General features: G+C 54.7%; 10 protein-coding genes across 10 annotated transcripts; 3 read left to right on the top strand and 7 right to left on the bottom strand.

The window, feature by feature from the left end:
• Window positions 1-640: 640 nt before the first annotated feature.
• On the bottom strand, window positions 641-2,774 carry J4E90_002675 (uncharacterized protein; the record flags this gene model as incomplete). Its single annotated transcript, XM_051432251.1, has 2 exons — window positions 641-2,236; window positions 2,385-2,774. 2 exons carry the CDS (start codon window positions 2,772-2,774, stop codon window positions 641-643), a joined length of 1,986 nt encoding a protein of 661 aa, XP_051293673.1.
• A 952-nt stretch (window positions 2,775-3,726) lies between these two features.
• On the top strand, window positions 3,727-6,092 carry J4E90_002674 (uncharacterized protein; the record flags this gene model as incomplete). Its single annotated transcript, XM_051432250.1, has 5 exons — window positions 3,727-3,769; window positions 3,832-3,861; window positions 3,920-4,069; window positions 4,301-4,957; window positions 5,008-6,092. The coding sequence occupies 5 exons, from the start codon at window positions 3,727-3,729 to the stop codon at window positions 6,090-6,092; spliced, it is 1,965 nt and encodes a 654-aa protein (XP_051293672.1).
• A 447-nt stretch (window positions 6,093-6,539) lies between these two features.
• Window positions 6,540-8,783, bottom strand: J4E90_002673 (uncharacterized protein; the record flags this gene model as incomplete). The annotated part of the gene is made up of 7 exons (XM_051432249.1): window positions 6,540-6,564; window positions 6,626-6,701; window positions 6,755-7,358; window positions 7,409-7,977; window positions 8,031-8,344; window positions 8,428-8,509; window positions 8,651-8,783. 7 exons carry the CDS (start codon window positions 8,781-8,783, stop codon window positions 6,540-6,542), a joined length of 1,803 nt encoding a protein of 600 aa, XP_051293671.1.
• A 1,914-nt stretch (window positions 8,784-10,697) lies between these two features.
• J4E90_002672 (uncharacterized protein) lies at window positions 10,698-12,984 on the top strand (the record flags this gene model as incomplete). The annotated part of the gene is made up of 3 exons (XM_051432248.1): window positions 10,698-10,853; window positions 10,910-11,898; window positions 11,964-12,984. The coding sequence occupies 3 exons, from the start codon at window positions 10,698-10,700 to the stop codon at window positions 12,982-12,984; spliced, it is 2,166 nt and encodes a 721-aa protein (XP_051293670.1).
• A 375-nt stretch (window positions 12,985-13,359) lies between these two features.
• On the bottom strand, window positions 13,360-14,505 carry J4E90_002671 (uncharacterized protein; the record flags this gene model as incomplete). The annotated part of the gene is made up of 1 exon (XM_051432247.1): window positions 13,360-14,505. The coding sequence occupies one exon, from the start codon at window positions 14,503-14,505 to the stop codon at window positions 13,360-13,362; it is 1,146 nt and encodes a 381-aa protein (XP_051293669.1).
• Window positions 14,506-15,660: 1,155 nt separating this feature from the next.
• J4E90_002670 (uncharacterized protein) lies at window positions 15,661-16,431 on the bottom strand (the record flags this gene model as incomplete). The annotated part of the gene is made up of 1 exon (XM_051432246.1): window positions 15,661-16,431. The coding sequence occupies one exon, from the start codon at window positions 16,429-16,431 to the stop codon at window positions 15,661-15,663; it is 771 nt and encodes a 256-aa protein (XP_051293668.1).
• A 429-nt stretch (window positions 16,432-16,860) lies between these two features.
• Window positions 16,861-18,279, bottom strand: J4E90_002669 (uncharacterized protein; the record flags this gene model as incomplete). The annotated part of the gene is made up of 3 exons (XM_051432245.1): window positions 16,861-18,002; window positions 18,053-18,166; window positions 18,258-18,279. 3 exons carry the CDS (start codon window positions 18,277-18,279, stop codon window positions 16,861-16,863), a joined length of 1,278 nt encoding a protein of 425 aa, XP_051293667.1.
• A 989-nt stretch (window positions 18,280-19,268) lies between these two features.
• J4E90_002668 (uncharacterized protein) lies at window positions 19,269-20,915 on the bottom strand (the record flags this gene model as incomplete). Its single annotated transcript, XM_051432244.1, has 1 exon — window positions 19,269-20,915. One exon carries the CDS (start codon window positions 20,913-20,915, stop codon window positions 19,269-19,271), a length of 1,647 nt encoding a protein of 548 aa, XP_051293666.1.
• A 761-nt stretch (window positions 20,916-21,676) lies between these two features.
• ROC1A (RING-box protein 1A) lies at window positions 21,677-22,126 on the top strand (the record flags this gene model as incomplete). Its single annotated transcript, XM_051432243.1, has 3 exons — window positions 21,677-21,775; window positions 21,831-21,980; window positions 22,028-22,126. The coding sequence occupies 3 exons, from the start codon at window positions 21,677-21,679 to the stop codon at window positions 22,124-22,126; spliced, it is 348 nt and encodes a 115-aa protein (XP_051293665.1).
• A 209-nt stretch (window positions 22,127-22,335) lies between these two features.
• J4E90_002666 (uncharacterized protein) lies at window positions 22,336-22,746 on the bottom strand (the record flags this gene model as incomplete). Its single annotated transcript, XM_051432242.1, has 3 exons — window positions 22,336-22,533; window positions 22,583-22,642; window positions 22,696-22,746. The coding sequence occupies 3 exons, from the start codon at window positions 22,744-22,746 to the stop codon at window positions 22,336-22,338; spliced, it is 309 nt and encodes a 102-aa protein (XP_051293664.1).
• Window positions 22,747-23,402: the final 656 nt, after the last annotated feature.

Here is a 23,402-nt window from a genome sequence, read left to right as displayed (position 1 = left end):
GTGGTGTTGCCTTGTATATAGATTGATCGGTCGGTGGGGAAGAAGTCGACAGGTGGAAGTTGCGGTTCGAAAACTTCGCTTCAATTGTTTATACATCAACGTAGTTACGGATAAAGAAATGGAACTCTCGTTTGATCAAAATCCACACCGACATCTTCGTGCTTTGAGGGATAAAGTAGTAGAACACAGAGTCGCATTGATGTTGTCCAGGGCGAGAGTCGTCAACTTTGCTCATTCAACCACCATGACTACGTGCGGTTTTGACTAGTAAGATGTAAATTTACCCAAAAGAGTGCGCCTAATGAATTTTCCCCCTTGCCGACCCATGTATACTTTCCAAAACTCCGCGTGCGCGCTCACAAACTAAGGCATGCTCGCTCGCTCAAACCCCATAAAACGCCATGACCTCGCCGCGTGATGCATCGCAGTCCAAACAGTACTCTGTAACGCTAGAGTCAAGCCGTGAGGCTTTCCGTATAGTGTAGCGCATATTGAATCGTTCAAATCATTCATCTCCAATCCTCTCTTCGTTTCTATCGTCTTGTGGACTTGATGTACTCTCAATGGAAGAATGCTGTCGGCTAAGAGATCGCTCCAAATCGCGTCTTAGGCGCGTAATAGACTGTTCATCGGAGTCGTTCTAAGACATCCGCCTTCTTCTGAAAGGCTCTTCTTCTTCCTCTTCCTCTTTCTCTTCGTTAACTTGCAGCGTTAACCACGCAGCGACCAGAGCGCAGATGCCGCCAAAGCGCAGCACCCAGGCTACACTCGTGTCACCTGCCGTGCCCCTAGGCTTTTGTAGGAGCTTGAACATGATGGCACTGACAAGTGTTGCGATGACCTGCGGCGCTGCAATGGCGACGTTGTGAATACCCAACACAACACCAGCAGAATCGGCGCCAGAACCGTCATCCTCTCCCTCGGCGATGAGCTGAGATTCGCGGTCGCGAGGCTTGATGATACCGCGACGGATGGCGTCTCTCTTGGAGATCTCAGAGGAGATGATGGCGAACGGAGCCCAGTTGGTCACACACCAAGGAATACCGATGGCGCCGACAAGAACTGTAGCTCCCAACGTACTACGAACAAAGAAGGTGAGGACCATGAGGACGGCAAAGAGAATGTGTGAGATGAACCAGGATCGACGGAGAGTGAGCGATTTGACTTGCAACGTTTCCAACGATTTGGCGATCTTCTCCATAGTTGTGTTTGGGTTTTCCCTGCGTGCCGGACCTAGAGCAAAGTAGCCAGAGCCACCCATGGAATGTGGGGTTGTCGGTGTCATAGGCGTTGCCGGGGTTATTGGACGGTCGGGTTCTGGGGCTTGGAACGTCGGAGGGATGACGAACGGCAGGATGACAGAGGAGAAGAAGGTGGTGATAGCGAACACCAAAAGCGCTCTGGTGCCAATCCTGGTACCGCTCTCCAAGATCTCGTCAATCTTGCCATCTGGCAGGTGGGGGTTCTCCTCAAAGTAGGGGTCGGCATAGATTTCGCCAACATAGGTAGTGATGTAGAAGAGAAATGGGAACCATCCAATCCAAGCAAAGAACTGCACCATGCAGACCTTCTTGATCTGAGGCGGGAGTTTCTTGACTGAGCGCGCGAGGCCCCTGAAGAAGGCCATGACACCTTCCTGCTGCTCGGCCGGTGCAGTGTCAAATTGGGGATCGCGTTCTGAGCAGGTTGAGCAACTGATGCCAACAGTGATAGCCATGACAAACGAGGCGATAGCGCAGAGGACCTTGAACTGTGTGCCACCGAGCCAGGGAAGGTAATCTGGCAGATTGATATAACCAGCTAGGTAACCCAAGATGTTGCCAATGCCAGCCGAGCGCATCAGCCATGCATTGGCCGACTCCTGCTGATGGGTAGGGGCCACGTCGACGATGTATGCTCGCACACCAGCTTGGATGACGTTGATAGCGAAATCGAGCACGTAAACGAACAAGACGGCGAAGAGCATGATGCACGTCTTGACCCCAGACGACTCTGGGTCAGCGCCGAAGAGGCCCAGGAAACCTCCGATGATTTCCCTTGCCCAAGCGAGGACCATGAGTGACACGATGGTCGCAGCAGCACCGCCGATAATGAAGGGTCTCCGCTTTCCCCAGCGCAGACGGCAGTTGTCACTCTTGAGACCGACATAGGGCTGGACAAGTACTCCGGAGAGAGGGCCGGCAATCCACACGAGAGCAAGCATCGACTTGCTCAGACCGAGCGATAGTAAGTATGGCTGCGTACAGTTAGCATAGTTCGCGGTCGAGGTGGGCTGCGGTGGTCCGACGGGTCGTGCATGCATGGCTCACACGACCTCAGTGCCGGATCTGCATGCAGGGCCCATGTCGTCCTCATGGAGATTTGCAGCGAGAAAAAGCACTTACCGATCCGTTGGAAGTCTCTACGGACCATCCTATTTGCAGGCCGAGGCCTCCAAAGGTGAGCAAGAACAAGAACCAACTGCTCTTTGTCTCCTCGACCTGTTGTTCGCCCATCCAGTCATCGTCGTCGTCGTCGGGCGACAGGCTCTCCTTAAGGAGCGGGTCGATTTCGGAGGACATTCTTTGGGGGATGATGGTGGGCGAGTTCTCGTGGATGAATTCGACGTGGGTGTGACCTTCAGTGTCTGGTCGTCCACCCATGAGCGAGTCGCGGCCAAAGGAAACGAGTTTGGGGCGTGGCTTGGGGCGGGCGGAAGTGTCGATTCTGGAGGGAGGAGAGGCACGAGGTGAAGAGGAGCGCGAGTCGCCGCCGTTGGGCCGTGAGGACGACATGATGGGGCAGGTGGCAGTCGCAACCTGATCTGGGGAGAGTGCGTGGAGTGGCCTGCGCGGGCGACGTGGTCAGCCCTGGTGGCTTACGACTCGCTGTCAGGGTCGGCGAGATTGTGATTGGCAGCAGCGAGGTGGGTAAGTACGAGGATGCGAGGATGCGCGGTGGAGAGATGTGGTGAGAGGCAGACTATCAACAAAAGGCGAGTGGCGCGGTGGGACTCAGGCCATGCTCCAAAGCGTATCGAGCGTGAAAGAGGCGCTAGTGGGACCGCTGGGGCTGCGGCGGCGATCGATCTCGAATCTCGACCAAAGTTCACAATCGGCGCTGCTCAAAGAGACGGCGGAGGGGCGGGCAGCAGGCAGGTCTATAACGGGCGGGGAGTCACGATCAGGTTCGAGGCGGTGTAGGTCATGTGGGTGCCAGCCGTGTGCGGTAGGCTTGGTGAAGGGTCTAGCAGGTCTTGCAGGTGATTCTGGGTAGATGTCATGCAGGCGTGCTAGCCAGTGTGCGTGCCATGACGTCGCCCCATGAGCGGTTCTGAGACCCTCGTCGATGGCGCTAGGCCCAATCAAGGCTGGTGCTCGCTGGAACGGCAGCCGAGACATGGAGACACCTGGACGCTGTGCGAAGGCAGCGACGCGTCTGCAAGGAGCCTCAGAGCCTCACCAGGTCGCCATATCGCCATATCGCCAGCCTCGCATCGCTATTCCACGCTGCCAGACCTGCATCCAGCGCGCCTAGCCCTGCCCGGACACGCCCAACGCCGCTCCGGCCTCCACTCCTTGCGCAACGTTGCCCTAGGCCCCGTCCCATCCAGGCAGCCCCAGGACCAGCATCCAACGCCCAGCGGCCACCTGTAACCTCGACATATACGCCCACAACCCCCGCGCAATCCTCCTGCGATACCGCACACGCTCGCGCTGTTGATGACCGCCCGGCCTTGATTCCACCATGGCGTCGATAATGGGCTGGTGGGCAGTCGGCCAGCTACTCAGTATGCGCCCTCGACTCTTCTAGTCTGACACGCCCGGCATACATACTGACTGTTGACGGCAGAGCGCGATGCATCCGACGCAGACCCGGACGGTCAGTTCCCCGCTCCACACACACACACGGCGATCCCATCTCTAATGCGCGCCAACAGACGAGCCAGAGGCTGGCCAGAAGGAGATATTCACATCGTGGGCCCTGTCCATCCTGATTATGCTCCTCATAATAGCCCTCTTCACGAGCTACATACTCCACACGCGGAAGATCCAGGCCGTCCATGAGACAGTACTGTCCATTTTTGCAGGTACGTCGTTCCCACACCACCCTCCGCGGCTGCTTGGGCCCTTCCGCAAGCTTGGCGTCCGTTGAGACAAGCTCGGCGTAGTGTGCATGGGCAAGGCCACAAATTCCGATCACTTGCAGCCCGAAGCCCATCACCCGACTAATTGTGGGGTAACCTGCAATATCCACCTGCGATGTCGCCTAGTCCATCTCGTAATCCAATCGCGCTATGATGCTCGCTAACGCCCTTCAGGCATGGTCGTTGGCCTGCTGCTGCGCCTGACAGCAGTCGCTTCCGTCCGAGATGTCGTCAGTTTCGACTACCAGATGTTCTTCAACTTGCTCCTGCCTCCCATCATCCTCTCGGCTGGCTATGAACTCCACCAAGGCAATTTCTTCCGACACATTGGAACCATTCTCACCTTTGCCTTCGCTGGCTCATTCATATCCGCCCTAGTCCTTGGCATCATCCTGTTCCTGTGGACCAGGATACCTCTCGATGGCTTCAAGATCAACTTCGTCGAGGCCATGTCTGTTGGCGCTACCCTCTCGGCCACTGATCCCGTTACCATTCTTGCCATCTTCGATACGTACAAAGTAGAGCCCAAGCTATACACCATCATCTTTGGCGAGTCTATTCTCAACGATGCCATCGCCATCGTCGTCTTCGAGACTGCACAAAAGTACAAGGACGGTGCTGAGTCTCTGGGCTTCATGAGCCTTTTTGAAGCCGTAGGCATTTTCCTCGGCGTCTTTTTCGGAAGTCTGTTCATAGGTGTCATGGTCGGCATCGGCGTGTCTCTGATGCTCAAGTTCACCTATGTTAGGCGCTTCCCCAAGACTGAGAGCTGTCTCATCATACTCACCGCATACTTGACATACTTTCTGTCCAATGCTATCCACATGTCTGGTAAGTCTTCACCGTCTTCCTTCTCTGGCCGTCTGCTAATCATCCTGTAGGTATCGTCTCTTTGCTCTTTTGCGGTATCTGCATGAAGCATTACGCTTACCACAACATGTCAAGACGGACCCAGTTAACCACCAAGTTTGTCTTCCAGGTCACCTCCCAGATTTCGGAGAACTTCATCTTCATCTACCTAGGCTTGTCCCTCTTCACTGATGACAAGCTCGATTACAAGCCCCTCTTCATATTGATTACCGTATTCGGCATTTGCGCCGCTCGCTGGTGCGCAGTGTTTCCTCTTTCAAGGCTCATCAACTCTGTCACAAGATATCGCCAGCGCCGTCGCGGCGACGAAGTTGTGGAAGAGATTCCTTATCCTCACCAGGTCATGATCTACTGGGCAGGCCTGCGTGGTGCTGTAGGTGTTGCGCTTGCTGCAGGTCTCACAGGTAACAACGGCGACACACTGCGAGCCACAGTTCTTGTCGTAGTCGTTCTGACTGTCATCATCTTCGGCGGTACCACTGCACGCATGCTAGAGATTTTGGGTATCCGCACTGGTGTAGTCGAAGAGATTGACAGCGATGATGAGTTCGACATTGAGGTCGTTAATGGCGGCACCTACACACGCAAACAGGGTCAAGCTTATGGCAACACCCCACGTCCCGGCCAAAATGGCTTCTCACTCAACAATGTCAACGGACCCGACGCTACATACTCTAGCGGATCCGTTAGTCGAAGTAGTCCACCCACACGACCAAACGGCGCTATGCGACGCAACTCGAGCCATCCACGTGCTAGAGACGGCGCAGACCAAAGTCTCCTCAGCCCAGCTGATAGCGGCTCTGCTGATGAAGATGACATCGACCTTGACCTTCCTCCCAGCGCACGCCGCTCGCCGAATCGCGGCCCGTCGCCATTAATGGGCGACCCATCCCCGTACCCGACATCAGGCATAAGACCGGTCGGCTCGGCGGCCGAGGGCTCAAGTAGGGTTGCGACTGCCACAGGTGCAGTGAAGCAGCTCTTCAACGAGATCAGCCACGATCCTGCAAACGCCTTCAAGCAGATCGATGACGGCTTCCTCAAACCACATCTGCTCCTAGACCAAGGCAAAGGTCCAGGGCCTGGTAATGTTTGATTGTATGAGTAGACGGATGGGAAACAAGCATTCGTGGCGTTTGAGTCATCTTTGGGATTAGGAGCTAGCGACTTTGATCGCCTGGCGCATAGCGTAGCATGACTTGTTGAGTCATGATGGAGCGCAGTCACCGCTACTTTGGTTCTCAGAGTCGAACTGTATTTCATGTAGACTGAAATCATAACACACATCACGGTGCATGGAGAGAGCGAGTTCGAAGTCGAATACCAACGATATTCACTATAGTAAAGGAAGATTGGGAATCAAAAATACCTCATAACGTCCTGATTTCTCCAAACCGAACACGAGAATAATAAAACAACACAATTGTCTCCAGAGCCCCTTTGCCGATTTTACCCACCACCCACTTGCCTTCTCTATGGATCAATGATGAAATCAAGTGAATGGCGTTATGTATTCACCCTTGATCAAGAGACCACGACCTTCCTAAGGTCCAGGATACCTGTCAAACCTAATGCAAGTCAGCATTTTGAGCTTTTGGATAGGGAAATGTGACTGGACAAGTGACTTACCTCCAGATACGCGCACGCATATCGCCACTACCGGTAGCGAAGACGCCTCCTGTGGGGCTGGGAGCTACGGAAATAACTGGAAAAGGCAACGTTAGTAACACGATAGACGCAAAGATATATCAAGCTTACCGGAGTTCTTGTGTCCCTGCAACATGAGCTGCGCGACACCAGTGTGAGGGTCCCAGAACTGGACACCGCGGTCCTTGGAACCACTCAGTACCCAGTCACCGTGGGGGGTAAGGGCAACGCTGAGCACAAAGTCCTTGTGGCCTTCGAAAGTGCGGATGCACTTGCCGGTTGGTTGGTGGCCGCCTGGGACGAAGCGGTTGTTGGTGGATAGCTCCCACATTTTGATCGTCTTGTCGAGACTGCCACTGACGAGCCTGTTGCCCGAAGGAGCAAAAGCCACACTGTAGACACTATCCTTGTGACCGTGCTCGCCTTCGAGACGGACGACAAGCTGGCCGGTCTGAATATCCCACACGCGGACGCTCTTGTCGAGAGATCCAGCGGCGACGTAGAGGTTGTCGGGGGAGATGGCCACGGTGGTGACACCGTCCTCAATGGAGAAGTTGGAGACTTGCATGTTGGACTCGAGGTCCCAGAGACGGACACTGCGATCGCCACTACCGGATGCAATGATCTTGCCGTTCCTGGCAAAGTCCAAGGAGTAAATGTCCTGCTCGTGTCCAGTGAACTGGTGCTTGATGGTGCGGGTAGCAATGTCCCAGACCTGGCTCAATGTTAGTCATGATTGATAGAGCGAGTCAGGATCAAACTTACCCTAATGACCTTGTCCTCAGCACCGGTTGCAAGGTACTGGCCGCTGGGACTGAAGCAGACGCTTCGGATGTACAAATCGCCGTCCTCGGGCAGGCTTCCATCCTGAAGATGCGCGACAGGGTTTCCAGTCTCGACATCGAAAATCTGGGCTGAACGGTTGCAACCTGTCGCAACCCACCTTCCGTCCAAGCTGAAGCGTACGCAGCAGACGACACTTTGATGGGGTAGGTTGTGGATCAAGTCAACATCAAGCACACGTCTTGAACGAGGGTTGAAGACCGCGAACCAATCGCTGCCCTCCTTCTTCAGGTTCTCTGGCAACTGCTCAATGTCTAGATCAGCCAAGACGTTGCTCTGGCTGAGAGGAATGTGGTTGGGCGCCATCAACGCACTCGGCTGCTGATGGTGGGGAGGAGGAGTCGGTCGCGGGACTTGAGGCGATCCGGGGTAGGGTGCCGGGTTGTTCTGCTGAGGAGTGGCGGGATTGGGTGGGCCGTTGGGGGGACCGCGGGCAGGACCTGGACGCTTAGCACCAGGTGAGGCAGTGGGCTGTGGAGGCTGACCATAACCTGCGATGTGTTAGCCAAGACGAGGGCGGAAGCATGGAGTCTTTGACGCTTACCATTGACAGATGGACCCTGCTGGTAGCCACCAAAGTGCTGTGGCGGACCAGGAGCAGGGTTCAGTCCTGGGGGGCCTTGGGGTCCTCCCAGTTGTGGCGGCATGCCATGGCCCTGGGGCGGCTCCTGTGGAGGAGGCGCCAGTCCCGGACCACCTTGGGCAGCACTGCCTGCCATTATGCCGCCGAACAGGTTACTAGGCCCGTGGCCGATCTGAGGCGGCTGAGGCTGCGAGGGGCCGTGGTGCTGCGAGTTCTGGCTGGGGCCGCCGCGAGCCTCGAGTTCGCGCTCCAGCTGGGCGATACGCTCCTCGTATCTAGCACGGGGGTTAGCATCCAAAGCGCAGCCTGAGGGAAGCTCGGAGTCATGGTGTATGGGCGACGTGCGCGAGGTGCTTACTTTGCTTTCATCTGGTTGTGTGACTGCTCGAGCGAGTAGACCTTGCCGCGAATCAACTCAATCTCTTGGATGTGACGCGTGACTGCGAAGACTAGTTAGCAGCTGTGAGCTCGATGCGACAAAAGACAGTCGAGGCCATGCGCAGAAAGTTTGCTCGCCCGGTCCTTGGATACCGCACGGCAACTGCTTCCCTTCGCGGCTGGATAGCATGTGCAAGACTCACTTTGGCCTTCGGCATCGACACTGCGCTGGGATTCGGCTTCGAACTCGGTCTTGATGTTGTCGAGCAGCTCGTTGAGGCGCTGGGCTGGGCCCGTCTGGGGAGGCATGACCGCCCGGGGAGGGTAGTGGTTCATGCTGGCGGCGGGGTCGCGCGTCCGGGAGAGGGTGCGAAGATGGGCTGGCCGTCTGCTTCGCGTTGTGCGCTATTGAGACGCGAGCAACAGGGCGCGGTATGCGACGACGTCGGGTGGGAGCCTGGCGGTCGCAAGGCTGTGGGCGCACAGCTGGCACGAGCTATCTGGGCTGGTACACGTCTACGGGGCCGGCCCTCTGGTGGGCGCGACGGGTGTCGGATGGATAAACGGTGGATGGGGGCAGATAGGGATGCAAACGGGTGAGATGGTGTCGTGGCTGTGAGATCGCTGAGGTTTGAGCGCAAGATGGGTGGGTCGCCGTGGTTGGTGCTTTTGCTTGGCTTGCACGGAGGAAGAGGCGTTTCAAATCCGGCAGGCGGGAAACATGGCCATCTGGAGCGCTTGCGCCGACATGGCACCAGTTCCGCTACGACTCTCTGTTCCCAGGACGTCGACATCGGCATGTGCATCCACGATACTCTCTTTTCCACCCCTAAACTTGCATGACTCCGCCCAAGACTTTCGACAGCATCCCTTCTCCCATCCGCGTCGCTCGCTCCGCTCCACCCCATCCAGCCGGACCCTTGTGCTTGCTCGCGCTAGTGCTGCCGTTCCCGCCGCGCTACACTGCATTGAGCCAAGCTGCATATCGCACGTGTTTGTCCTCTTTCGGCCGCGATCGCTTTTCTTTCCCACCTTACATCAGCACTCACATTCGTACACTCAGGCGGCCTTGTCTCTACAATGACTTGCCACCCCCACGATGCTTTCTTCTTCGTTCAGCGATAGCGGGACTATCAGGCCTAGTCCACCTAGCGGCTGCGCTTGAGTAATTGAACTACACGGAAAAAGTGTTGCATGCGCATACGGGCTAGTGATCGTGGCATGAGCATCACGATGTGTTCTAGCCAGTTGTGCGTCTGTTTCATTGCAAGTGTCCTCGGAAGATCGACTCTGCATACATCGTTCGGTGTTTTTGTGGCTTCCAGAGTCATGCAACTTGTTAGAGCCCGAGACTAGTTTTCGTCTTCAATGTTGCATTCCTCCTTCTGCCCGCAGCACCACTTGTTCACACTGAACAACGTCGTCCCCCATTTCTGGCTTACGAGCAGCGCTGGTTTCACATATAATCACGATGGTTACACGACTACACGACGCGTTTGGCGGCTGAATTATACCCATGGCACGGGGCCACTCGATCACCCCCGCGCTGCCGGTGGTACCATGTCTGATTCGCCCCAGACAGCCACAGAAAACTCGTTCATGTCAAACGACGCACTCATCCACTGCATCGAGAACAACACGGCAGATCCAGCATCACGGTCCTCCTCGTCGTTGTGGCCATTGTGTCATGGCTACCCGACGAAACCGTAGCTGCTAGCCCTTCCATTCGTAGTTACGACGCGTGGGAAGTCCCTAGCGCTGTCGCGTAAGCCATCTCGTGCGGAATGCTCACCTCACCAGATCTCGTCCCGCAACCAGGACTATCGTCGTATCACGCCATTCTCCCGTGTATTTCCCTTTGCCTGCTGGCTGCCACGCCTAACACGCCTTGTGATCTTCCGCCTTCCTAGTCACCGCTTCCAACAGCCAACGCCATGCGTTCCTTCAATGCGCGCCTGTCACTCACTGGCCGCCATCAATCGCCACTTATACCCGGTGTGATGTTCATGATGCGCTTAGCATGCACGCAATCGCCATGAATGCTTCAATGGCTGTGGCAATCACCGCCTACTGCATTGTGAAGCCCCCATGCTCGCCATATAAGCTGCCTACCTGCTTCTTTCCAATACAAATCGACATTCCTCCTCCTCATACATTACTATTGATTGCTATTTGCTATCAATTAACTAATCACTACCTCAACTATCATCTACCGTTCTGTTCAGACGCCCCCCGACATTAGTGTTCATCATGTCGCTACAGGGTGATGAGATTGCCGAGCAGCGGCCCACTTACCGACGTCTAGCGACTGCCGAGCGACGTCAGATCAGCATTGGGGCGTTCAAGTCCTCGGATTCACTCTACAAACTCAAGGAACAGAAGGGTACTCTTGAGGCTGCTGTCGAGGTCAGTACTACCATTCTTCAATTGCAAACCTTTTGATTAACATGTGGACATGGCAGCCCCTTTACGCAGGCTTTGCTGTCGCTCAGTCTGACGATGGCGACTTTCGCTACTGCATTGCGTTGCATGATGGAACCTACACCATTAACTGCGAGAGCAAATCTCTGGAGCTGTCCGGAGACGCAGGCGGAGGCAACTCATCGAACGAATCATCGCGAGTTGGATCAGGGGTCTCCACACCCATGTCTGTAGGAGATGTTTCCGAAGCTCTGTCAAAAGCCTTCATCGGATTTCTCAACGACTACCGCGAGGAGAATCTTTCCAAGCCCATGGGTGCTACTCTGACCACACAACTGGCTACCTTGAGTCCACACCTGGCCGTACGCCTATGGACTGAACTAGACATCATACCATTCATCTTTCCGGCCGACGCTAAAGAGAAGGAAGAGCCATCGATACCCCTAGATCAAGAAGCCGAACGCATGGCGAGAAAGACAGTGAAGCAATTCAACGTCAAGGGTGAGTTACCCGTTCAGATGGGTCATCGTCGTCAGGTTTTGGTTGATCTCGACAACCACGTGCACATCGCCGAGCGCGAAAGCTACGATTCTACTGTCAGGATGGACACTACAGGAGCTGCAACGATGCATTACGCCAATTCGCTCAAGAAGAGAAGGACCAAGATTGCCTTCTTCAACAGCACAGCACAAGGCGGAGGTGTCGCTCTCATGAGGCACGCTCTGATGAGATATCTGGCTCTTCTCGGTGTCGACTGCAAATGGTACGTTCCATACGGAAAGACCAACATCTTCAGGATCACCAAAGACAACCATAATATTCTTCAGGGTGTCGCCACAGCAGGCGAGCGTTTGACCGAGGAAAAAATGGCCGATCTTGATGACTGGGTCATCGAAGAGGCTGACAAGTGTCGTTGGGTCGAGCACGGCGGCCCGCTCTCATCTCGCGAGAAGGGTGGTGCCGACGTGATCATTGTCGATGATCCTCAGATGCCGAGCCTTGTCAAGATTGCGAAGGAGCGAGACTCCAGGTATGTACTCCCGAATTGCTTACTAACTGATCCAAGATGCTTTTTATACTAACTCTATCCTCTAGTCGCCCAGTCATTTTTCGCAGCCACATCCAGGTCCGAGCTGACCTCGCTGACCAAGCAGATACCGCTACCTCCGAGGTATGGAACTGGATCTGGAACCACGTCAAAGATTGTGATGTCTTCGTCAGCCATCCCGTGCGAGCATTCGTACCCGAGGTTGTAACACCAGAGAAAGTAGGCTACCTGCCTGCCACTACTGATTGGTTAGATGGCCTGAACAAGCACATGCACCCCTGGGACGAGCAGTATTACATCCACGAGCTCAAGGTCCAGTGCTTTTCAGCTGGTATGCGTCAGCTCGCTCATCCGGATCGCAAATACATCGTTCAAATCGCTCGCTTCGACCCAGCGAAGGGCATCCCAGATGTACTCGCATCATACGCACTCTTTCGCAAGGTGTACATGAAAGACACGCCCCTCGTAGACATCCCCCAGCTCGTCATAGCTGGCCATGGTGCCGTCGACGATCCAGATGCTACACGCATCTTCAAGGAAACCGAGACCGCTCTCAACGGGGAGTTCAACGAGTTCAAGGACGACGTCATCATCATGCGTATCGGACCATCCGACCAGATGCTCAACGCACTCATGTCCTGTGCTCACGTCGCCCTCCAGCTCTCCACCCGTGAAGGCTTCGAAGTCAAGGTCAGCGAAGCGCTCCACAAGGGCACACCTATCATCGCTACTCTCGCTGGCGGTATCCCTCTGCAGGTCCAGGATGGAAAGTCCGGCTTCCTGGTCAAGCCTGGTGATCACGACGCTGTTGCCAAGCACTTGTTTGATCTCTTCACCGATTCCGAACTTCACTCGACTATGTCGGAGTATGCGAGTAAGCATGTTAGCGACGAGGTCAGCACCGTGGGCAATGCGCTGGCTTGGCTGTATCTGGCCGATGAGTTATCCAAGGGGGAGCATGTCGCACCTGACGGCCGATGGATCAACGATATGGCGAGGGAAAAGGCGGGTATTCCATATCAGAAGGATGAGGATATCTTGGTGCGCAATGTGAGCTTGACGAACTAATTGCGAGTGTCTTCGGGTTGCGCTATGAATGGGCGATGAGCACGATGGGCATACCATGTAATGCTCTCGTCTGAGACTGTGATGATAATCACAAATTCACGGTTTTTGTTCTACGAGGTTATGCTGGTTGTGTAGCAAAGTGTGGATGCTTCTAGGAATAAACATTACATTATCAATCATGACCCCACAGGCAGCTACTGACTTGATTGCGAGATTTCATCCGATACCGAAGCCATCTACAGTTTCACACAGTTCGTGCCCAGTGCGCACTGCCCAGGTACTGTTCCCTTGCAGCACGCTTTGTTCGTTCCAGCGGGACATACACCTGTAACCATCTGTTAGTCGGTAATTCAATCCAGCGTTAGATGTGAAAGATTAGAGATACATACCAGAAGCGGGCCTAGGAATGCATCGTGCTCCTATCAATTCCATCGGTCCTGTCAAGGGGAAGTATCCGCAGATGTTGCCCCAGACAGTGGGGTTCGTAGACCAGGTGGCTATGTTTGCGCAGCACAAAGGCGTACAGACAGGAGCCGGTGCGGCGACTCGGGACGTGACAGTTGCCAGAGTGGTCAAGGTCGCACTCACGGTATTGATGAGCGGAGAGGTAATAACAAGCGTCGTAGTAGGTGCAGGGGCAACGCTAATCTGAGTCGTTGTGAAAGCGTCGGTTGCCGTGTAGACTGTTTCCGTGGCGGTGGTGAGGGTAGTAGTCTTCGTAAAGATCGCGACTTTGCTGCATGCTGCTGAGATTTTTTCGGGTGCCCAGTTTGAGACGAGGGTTGGGGTCTCCAGCGCTCGCTTCCTTGCAGCGGCTGTGACGGTCTCGGTCACCAGTCTAGTCTCAGTGGCCACGATGATTGTTGTTTCTCCAGAGGAGATGACGGTGCTGGTCACGGTCACGGGAGGTGGTATAGAGGTAGAGGCTTCGGTAATGGTGGTGAGCGCAAGGGTGGAGACTGTAGCGGCGATGTTGGAAGTTTCCACAGGGGGAACGTAGCCGATGTAGCTAGCACAGAAGTCGAGGTTCTCAGGCGTACTCAGCTGGCTCAAGTCGGACGGGCAGATAGGTGCGACAAACGCATCGGTGTTGCTGGCGTAGGAGTAGGAATTCGAGATGGTGTAGTGGTCGTCACCACGCCATTGGCCAGTCTCATCGGCATACGAAGCATCCCAGGCCTGAGTATACAGCGCGCAGATCTGTTCGACTGGCTCTCCGTTCTTCAAACTTAGGTAGGAGTTGAAGAACCGACAGATGGCGCGGCCATTGAGGTGGTCCAGGTTGAATTGCGTCTCCTCTTTGCAGGCTTGAGCGCAGCGTTGTGCATCGAATAGTGAATCAGCAGGAAAAGTCTTGACGTTGATGTAACTGCCTTTGCCATTGCAGTCGTTAGGCGCTCGGATGGCGGCATTGCCTAGAGCAGTGGTGGTGTAACCAGGAATGTCCGTGACCGCCTGTGGTTCGGATACGAGGGCGCGGGCGAAGCCGGCGAGGCCAAGTAGATGCAAGGATGAACGCATTATATAGATTTCGTTTACGAACTATGAGCGATAAATCGATACGACAAACAGAGAAGGAGCGTGAGATAGCTAAGAGATACCCTAACAAGATGTCCTTATATAAAGGTACCGCGCGGTCTGCGCGAGCGCCACGTGAAGGAATACAGCTGAAAAACAGCCATATCTCGTACTCGAACGTAAGGGGTATGCGGCGTAAGTACATCGTGAAGTCTCGTGCCAGCGAATTCGGTTCTAGATGGTCGCGCTATGGGTGCGGCTGAGCAGCCACCAATCCAGCCTCGCTAAATCTGTCCCCAAAAGAGTTAGACACCGCCAGGCCAGACTCTTTATTGTGAGCTAATGCGACACATCCGCATACGAAATGCACTTCATTTCCACTTTGACATCGTAGCAAGGCGAGCACAAGGCTGAGAAGGCCCGAGTATCCCTCTGGACTGCCGGACAAGGCGATAGAAGATAACGCCCCGTCCCTTTGGGAAGTTGAGCATGAGCGCCTTTTGAGTCCCAAGACGACTACTGGGTGATAGACCCTGAGATCCGAAGCGGGTCGCCCTTGTCTAATACTGAAGGCGCTCCTGCACCTTATCCAAGGCGAGACCTGTCTACCTACCTAGGTAGGTGTTAACCTGCCTACCGTCTTAAGTAACCAACCAACCAAGCGTACGAACATAGCGATATTGCGCGATCCAACCCGACAGTTCCGCTTGCTTCACCTTCTCGTAGAGCTCCGCCTCATAATATACGAGAACATCGACGTCACAGCCAGTACATCAAAGCTATCGCAATCATACCTTATACCAAAGTACCATCTCAATGACCAGCCCGAACTAAGACCAGACCGCAATCTGAGTCAAAGGTGCACTCTATTCGTTCCGTCACAGCCAGCCAATATGCGAAATCTTGCCGGGGTAAGACATCACATGTGTTATCGCTCTGTTCAGTGATATTCCAGGTATGTTTGATGTAGATTCTTTGCTAAGTTTTGTAATGACCTTGGCTTTCTCAATTTGACCTTCGAATCTTTCATATGCTTGCTTTTGTTCTCTCTCGTCGTATTCTCACTCCGATGTCTCCTCCGTGTAAAGGTATTAGACTTGCATCCATGACGAGCTTTCCTATTATCTCCCTCGATTCCTGAGCCTTGTACGTACCCAATCAGAGTTCTTTCAACATCTGCACGTGCTCTTCCCATTCGCCCTTAGACATATCGTGAACCACGTCACTCCCGTAACTTGATGGCTGTCCTGGAACGATCCTCCAGTTGTCTAACCGGAAACCTTTCTCTGGTTGTGGGCTGATTATCGCATCGATACGAAGATCGACGCCAGAATCTACAATAGAACGAATGCCGAAGCCCTGGCAGAGACCCTCAACGAAATTTGAGATGCATTCCCGATCCCACCCCATACTGCGATAATCCAGTTGGCATGTCGCAACGGTGACTTCGACATCAGCAGAAACAGTGTCGGCTGGGCGCAAACGAGCGATCTCCGCAAGATACGAGCTGCAGGTGTAAACGAATTGCCACATGGGGTCGGAAGATCTGGCACCAGCGAGCGCTTCTTCAGGTGAAGTGGTGAAGCAGTCGTACAAGTCATTTTGGATCCAATTGCCAGCTGTCCAGTCGATGCGAAAACGCACTGGCTCCTTTACCATTTTCTCGAGTTTTTGAGCAATGATAGGTGAAGCTTCTTGATTGACGAGGCGACAGGTTGCCAGGATTGACATCGGCAGTACGCGTCGATACAGGACAAGTTTACCATTGTCGTTCGAAGAGTCATCATTTCGATTCATGCGGACGTGGGGAGGCTCGTACTCTTTCGTGGGCTTGTACTTTCCTTTCTTTGTCGCCACGTCGATAGCTTCGTAGACCATACAGCGTAGCTCAGCCGGGAGATCCAGGAAGCGGAATGGTGGAGCTGACATGGCGACCGTACGCGAAACGCTGGAGTGTTGGAGTTGTTGAGAGTGAAGGCAAGTGGAAGATGAGGTGTGTGCGAGTGAGGCCAAATTGACGTTGGAAGAAGAGGGAGAAGGAGAAATTAGGTCGCGATAAAGATATAAGTATCGGAGCCACTAACGCGTACGGTGAGTGACGTGTGGAGACGAGCTTCATGGTGAGAGACGATAACGGAAGGTGCGCCACGTGCTGGAACCTCAAATTTACAGTCGCGAATGCATGGTTTCAAGTAAGGGTATCGGTGCTGGGCATCAATATCACCCGCCTAATAAATAGCCAATGTATGCATCCAAGACGCATTCACACTTGCCCATCCTTCGTTTAGTGCAAAGCAAAAGCTACAAACTTTTCATATCGAAACAACGACATGTATCCCACTGTCAATCACCCAGAACTTAGATATCAGCAACAAAATGAAACCCACCCCACCTATCCCGAAATAGCATACCACCGGGCCTCCCATCCCTACCCTGACTAATCCGCTTCTCCAGCGTCCAATCACCCTCTTTACTGGGATCCCACAGCTCAATAGGACCAACCTCCCTATCCTCAGCATCAACACCATCAACCGCATGGCTACGCTGTTGCTGGTACCGAATATACTCGCTAAAGCGACTTAACACTAGATCGCCACTGCTGTCACGGACAGGAAGGGCCTGATTGGGATCGGGTGTGAAGCGCGCTGCGAGAGGAGACTCAATGGAGCAAGTACGTGGAGTGCCGTGGCCAGAGGGGAAACCGAGACGCGCTTCGATGGAACTAGCCTGGCTGCGGGGTGTCGAGGCTGTCGCTGTACTGGTGCTACCGCGGTTGCTCGAGGGAAGGACCATACGTGTACCGCTTTCGCGCATGAAGGCTAGAGTCTCCTCATCGAGACTATCAGGACGGGGAGGGCGCGGAGGTGGTGGGCCGGGACGCTTTTCAAAGGGTACCGTGACGTGGTCTTCTGGGATGGGTGGACTGCAGAGTTGTGCCATGAGCTGAGGGCGGGATATAGAGACGCTGCGGTTTTGAGTCTTGACGAGAGATGCGCGCGATGCGCGTGCTGTTGACAATGGTGTGAGGCCAGGAAGGCGTGCTTTGGGGAGAGGAACGCTAGTAGGTATCTGTGGAACAGGCGGAGGGGTTGGTGACTGCGTGGAGTCGTTGTTCTTGCTGCCGCCGAAGAGACGAGAGCCTAGAATACGAGTCAAGATTGAGTCGACATGTGCATGAATAGCGGAAAACATGCCTTTTTCTCTAAGCAATGCGAAGTTGGGTCGCGACTTTGATCTGAGCGGCTCTCCACCGCGAGCGTGTTTGTGCCCTGGAGTGGCGGAGAGGCTGCGCGAAGCTGGCGGAAGAGCCGGTGAGCTTGTTTGACACTCTTCCTCTTCCAGATCCTCGTAGTTGGGTAGGTTCTCGAAGCTATCGCCGTGCTGTCCTAGAGTGACACGCGTAGCGACTGGGGCAAGTGGCGTGGACGAGTTGGGATTGGAAGGTAGAGTAGGCAGTGGCTTGTTCAGCTTGTCGTTCTTGAGTCCGAAGAATCGCGATGCTGCACATGGTTTTAGTGTGTCTCCGCCTACATGCAGGACAGTGACTTACGCTTTTTCCGCATACCCGCGTCCTGAATCCCGGCGTCAAAGTCGATGTCCGAACTGTCGGCGATAGCGGTCTTCTCATCACGACTTGGGCTATCTCTGAAGAAGTGCGACGCTACTTATATGTTAACGCTAAAGCTTTTGCGGTTGTGGAGCGAGTGAATCCATCCCGGGCTCAACGCTGCCTATGGGAGAGAATAAGAGCCTACCTTTGCTCCGAAGACTCTTCATCCTGACCAGTTGCGGCAGTTGGCAGTTATGACAATTCGATTTTGTGTTAGTACTTAAGGTTGGGCGAGTGTTGCAAAGGTCGCGTGATTGCCTGCAAAGAAGAATCAAAGCGATCGAGCGGGGGTGTGATTGGTGGTGCGTAAACAGGCGCGAGAAAACAACAGGAAAATGAACCTGCGCCCACTGGAAGTGCTCACTCAGGGTAGACCGCGACCAGTGCCAAGCAGCACTGGCACGTTCCGCTAGTGACATGGGATGGTGAAAGTGAGAGTTCACTCCCGTGATGAGCCGAACACAGGGAGAACCCTCGCTCGCGCAACAATTAGTATGCCACCCCATGCTCTTGTCTGGGTCATATACTTCTCTTGCAGACAGAACAGATGACGTGGAAATCAAAGTCAAACGAAGAAACAATATAGGGAAGCAGCTCACCATCACGAAGTCGTGCCGAACGGAAACCTTGTTTGGACATGAAAACCTCATGCCTCCCGAGGGAGACACCGAAGCCGAGCATCATGCCCTTATATTTTTTTCTTGATTTTTACTTGTGGTTTGTGGTGATGTAGTGATAGTCGAGTTGAGTCGTGCCTGGATCCAGATCATGGACAGCAGAGAATTGTCGGAGGAAGCTCACTTCTCATAGCCAGTCGAGACATTCCCTAAAGTGCCTATGCACCAGAACATGAAACATGGTGCAAGAAAACGCCTGATTTCCAGCTCTTCAAATCCCATGTCCATGCATCCATTCATGAACAGTGACAAAAGAAACGCTTGCGCTGGACCAAAGAACCTGAGACGACATGCCCGTCAATGCTCACTACTTCCACGAAAAAGATGGCGACCAGCCATTGATAACGCCATAAACTCCAAATGAAGTGGCAATACAATCATGAACCATAAACATGGAACAAATAGAAAATCCATATAAACAAGCGAATGTAGTGAGCCCAGACCATGCCCAAACATGGCAGGTCTCGTAGAAACAACGACTACCTGACGCTGGACTCGCCAGCCGGGCTGAGATTGAGCAAGCGTTTGAGATCCTGCTCCAGAGACAACGTATTGGAAGGGGTGGCGGTTTTCATGGGTGAGGCACCAGCAGTGGCAGCGGGGGCTGAGGTCTTGCGTTGTTTCGCAGCGACTGATGAAGGTACAAAGGACATCATGCTGGTAGGGGCCTTCGGAGCAGATGCTGGTGGAGCATTGGCCGCCTTATTTCCAGTCCCACCCATATTGCCTCGTTTCTGGTAAGTGTCGGGGCGAGGCTGGTGTGGCTGGTGTGGCTGCCGGCCAGGCGCCTTCCTGCGGTTGTTTGGACTTTGTTGGTAGGGCTGTACATGGGGTGCTGATGGACGGGGCCCGTTGGCAAAGCCTGAGTTACCGTTGCCTGGCTGATCTCGGGAAAAGGCGTTGGGGTCCATCATCTGAGTGGGAGGAACAGAAGGAAAGCTCTGGAAGTTGCCCGGTCCGACCATAGGAGACTCAGCCGAGATCTCGGTACGAAGACCAGAGTTGCGTTTCTTTGCAGAATCGCCCTTTGCGGCTTTGAACAAGGGAGAAAGATTACGGTTGCCATAGAAAAATTCAGAGTCTTGGTTCGGCGGTGGTGCCTGCGGTGTGGTGGGTCCAGAAGGGTTCTGGGGAGGGCGACCGTCATGGAAAGGTGATGGTGTTTGACCTATCATGAATCCTTGTGGACCCTGCGCATCCGGTCGAGGCGGTGTTGCCGAAGGCTTCTTCTGTGACATTGAGAGACGATTCAGTAGGTCGTTCATAACATCGTTGCCGTTGCCGTGCTGTTGCATATCCTTGAGCTGTGGAATCTTGGTGGGATCTGTAACGGAGCGATGCGAGGCGGGCGAGGCTGCTGGTGGGGGAGACATGTGTGCGTGCTTGCTTTCCCCGTCAAGCTCTATGGGAAAGACGCCATTCATCGAGTGTGACGAATCATGCTTCAAATGCTGTGGCCTGGAAGTGTCCATTGGGTTGAAAGGTCCGTGGGAGGCTGGGCGTCCATGGTTGCCCTTGGCTCTCTCAGCCGCATCCGCCTTGAAAAGCAGGTCCAATGGAGATTGTTCATTACGAGGAGGAACGGCCACCGGGGCGCGGGAAGGAGAAGCAGAAGGACTTGGAGAAGCAGAATCAGAACTATCTTCGGGCGGAGGTGTTGGTGGACCAGCACGTGTCTTGGCCGGCACAGAACGAGAAAGAAACTTGGGTATAGGCAGAGCAGAAGGAGCCGGAGAAGCATGGAAGGTCGGGCCGGCATAGGCGGCCTGGATCTTAGCCGGGGTAGCAGAGGAGTTGATCGGAACAGGCTCTGATTCAGGAGGAGAGAAGACGCGGTCGATGGAGGGATGGGACTGGTTGGGCTTCCTCATGTTGCGCGGTCCAGAGGGCATGTGCGCGTCCTCACCTGAGTGGGACGCGCCTTCCGCGTGGGCGAGCTCAGCAGGCATCTTGCTCGGGGACGCTCCTGCCGCACTGTGTTGGTTCTGGCTGTAGCCATTGTGAGCGCGGTTGCCTCGTGGTTTGCGTTGCGACTGCCGGCCGGCGTTGGTGTGCGCTGCCTGAGCTGGGCTCTGCGGCTTGCCCCGGGGAGCGCGTGGAGAGGCCGTCGTCTGTACTGTCGACATGTGAAGCGTTGTCTGTGGAGTTGTTGTATTGTGATGGGGGTGGGTTATCTGGTAGGGCGCAGGCGGACGCTCTTGGTTCGTGATGAGGTAGTGGGTTGGATGCGCGATGACGCGGTCTGTGTCTTTGTCTGATAAGGTGGGAATGTGCAAGGGTTAGATGTTGAAGTGATCATATCCAGATTCGCGGGGTATAGATAGGCACGCGCCGTTGGGTGAGATAGGGCGAAGAGTGAGGGTGTTGTGAGCAGAGTCGGTCGCATCGACGGTGAACGGCGCGGAGGTGGCTGTGATCCAACGAGGCTGATCTCGGCAAGGCGCACTGACGGTTGCGGCGGCGTAGGGCTGAGAGGTCGGGTTGGGTATGATGGAAGCGGGAGGCTGTCGGGCGCCCGTCTTTGAATCGCGAGGAGCGGTGGCATTGTGGCGTTTGCTCGTCCGAAGGAGATTTGGACGCTTAGCGAAAGAATGTGCATTCCCTTTCACCTGGCACCTCGTCCCAAGGTTGGTACACAGGGCCTGGCCTTGGCATTCGGGAGCTCGTAGCTGGAGCCTGACGCCTGCACACTGCGCCTTCACCTACAAACACAGTGGCAGCGCTGCAACAAAACTTCGCCACCGCCATATAATTCTGCGAGCTGCACGTTGTTCCCTTCCAACTGCAACCGCCCGTACACCGCCTACCACCGCGCTGCGTCAACCCCAGCAGCTCCCACTCCAACCAACTCCCCGCGCACCCCACCACCCCGATACATCACATAATCATGGCGGATGTCGACATGGCAGACGCGCCCCCGGCGAAGACCAAGACCGGCAAGGCCAGTGCTGCAGAGGGCGACAAGAAACGTTTCGAGGTCAAGAAGGTCAGCATCACACGACAGAGGACAGGACATAGAGATTGAAGCTAACATGACGCAGTGGAACGCGGTTGCTCTCTGGGCTTGGGATATCGTCGTCGACAACTGCGCCATTTGCCGTAACCACATCATGGACCTGTGCATCGAGTGCCAGGCCAACCAAGCCTCCGCCACCAGCGAAGAATGCACAGTCGCCTGGGGCATCTGCAACGTACGCTCTATCATGACACTGCACTGACCCGTACTGACACATGACAGCACGCCTTCCACTTCCACTGCATTTCACGATGGCTCAAGACCAGACAAGTCTGCCCGCTAGACAACCGAGACTGGGAGTTCCAAAAGTACGGCCGATAGACGCTCGCAAAGCCGTGGAGAGATTGGTTTCAGCAGGGACAAACATGGGTCTTGGTTTCATTCGGACGTCTGGCGTTAGTAGGGCCTTCACAAAAGGGCTATGAGAGCATGGAGAAGTAGCAGCGTAGGCGGTTATCATCGTCGAATCAGATTCCATTACGATCGTGAAGTGTCCTGACCATGCGACTCCCTTCCGTGTCCCAGCGCGACTATCCAACTTTCTGCCCGTCTACGTCGATGTTGTACTGTGATGTCGCGTTGTGCGGCGGGAGCCAGTCCTCGGGGTTCTTGTTGTAGAAAGGCCACGGGGGTACGACAACCAGGAATGTGAGCGCGGAGCCGGCGAGGCCAATGTAGAGTGCCATTCGAATGTCTTGCTGCAGGAAGCCAACGATGAATGCGATGATCTGTGTTGTCAGCTTGTTGAAGTGTATCAGGCGGGCGAGGAACACATACACCAGCCGCACCAAGCAGGACAGTGCTCAGCATCTCTGCAAGCCGCTGACCCTCAAAGTCCTGGTCGTGTTAGCACATGCATCAAGTCAGATAGCGGCGTCGCTGTCGCATACAATCTGGCCCTCGACCGCATCGCGCACCTGCTCCAGAAGCTGGTCGGCCATGGTGATGGGGTATGCTGGATGTCCGAGTCGTGATCGTTGTATTTGAAGGCTAGGTTGGTGAAGATCGGGAACGGATGTCACTTGGAACTCTACTGAACGTCTAACGGGCCTAACTGTCTCGGAGAGGTGGCATTACCACGAGCCGGGACATCTAGAAGGCAGGGGTCCGCAGCCGCACTAGCCTTCACTAACGACGCCTCTTGATTTACGCCCAACACTGACGCAACAACAGCATTTGGTACCTGGTTCGCCATCCAGGTGCGACAAGAACCTTGGTCAGTTAGGCCGCGGAATATGCGGCACCACTTTCACTCGCTCTCTCCACAACGGCCGAGTTCTCGATCAGTCACATGCATGACCGTTTGTCGTTCTCTGAGCGCGCCTGCCCAATCAGAGCGGGCCAGTAGGTTCCGTCGCTGCACAAGCTTTTTCCTTGACCCATCGCTCAATCGCGGTATTTGAGTCCCGCACCGTCCCTTCAACAACACTCCCACCGTCCCCTGGACTTCCACCCACCGCACTTCCCATCGACTTTCAACCGCCTCACGATACCAACTGCCAGCAGTCGCGATCGCGCACCCTCCACCTATCCGGCTCTTATCTCCGTGGACCGCCATCCACCACCGCGACTGATCGCTCAAGGGGTCTTTGTTTTT

Source organism: Alternaria incomplexa (genome assembly GCF_024043165.1).
Source record: "Alternaria incomplexa strain BMP 0042 chromosome Unknown scaffold_3, whole genome shotgun sequence".
Classification (NCBI taxonomy): Eukaryota; Fungi; Ascomycota; class Dothideomycetes; order Pleosporales; family Pleosporaceae; genus Alternaria; species Alternaria incomplexa.
Note: the sequence above shows the minus strand (reverse complement) of the source record. Positions and strands in the feature narration are given on the sequence as shown.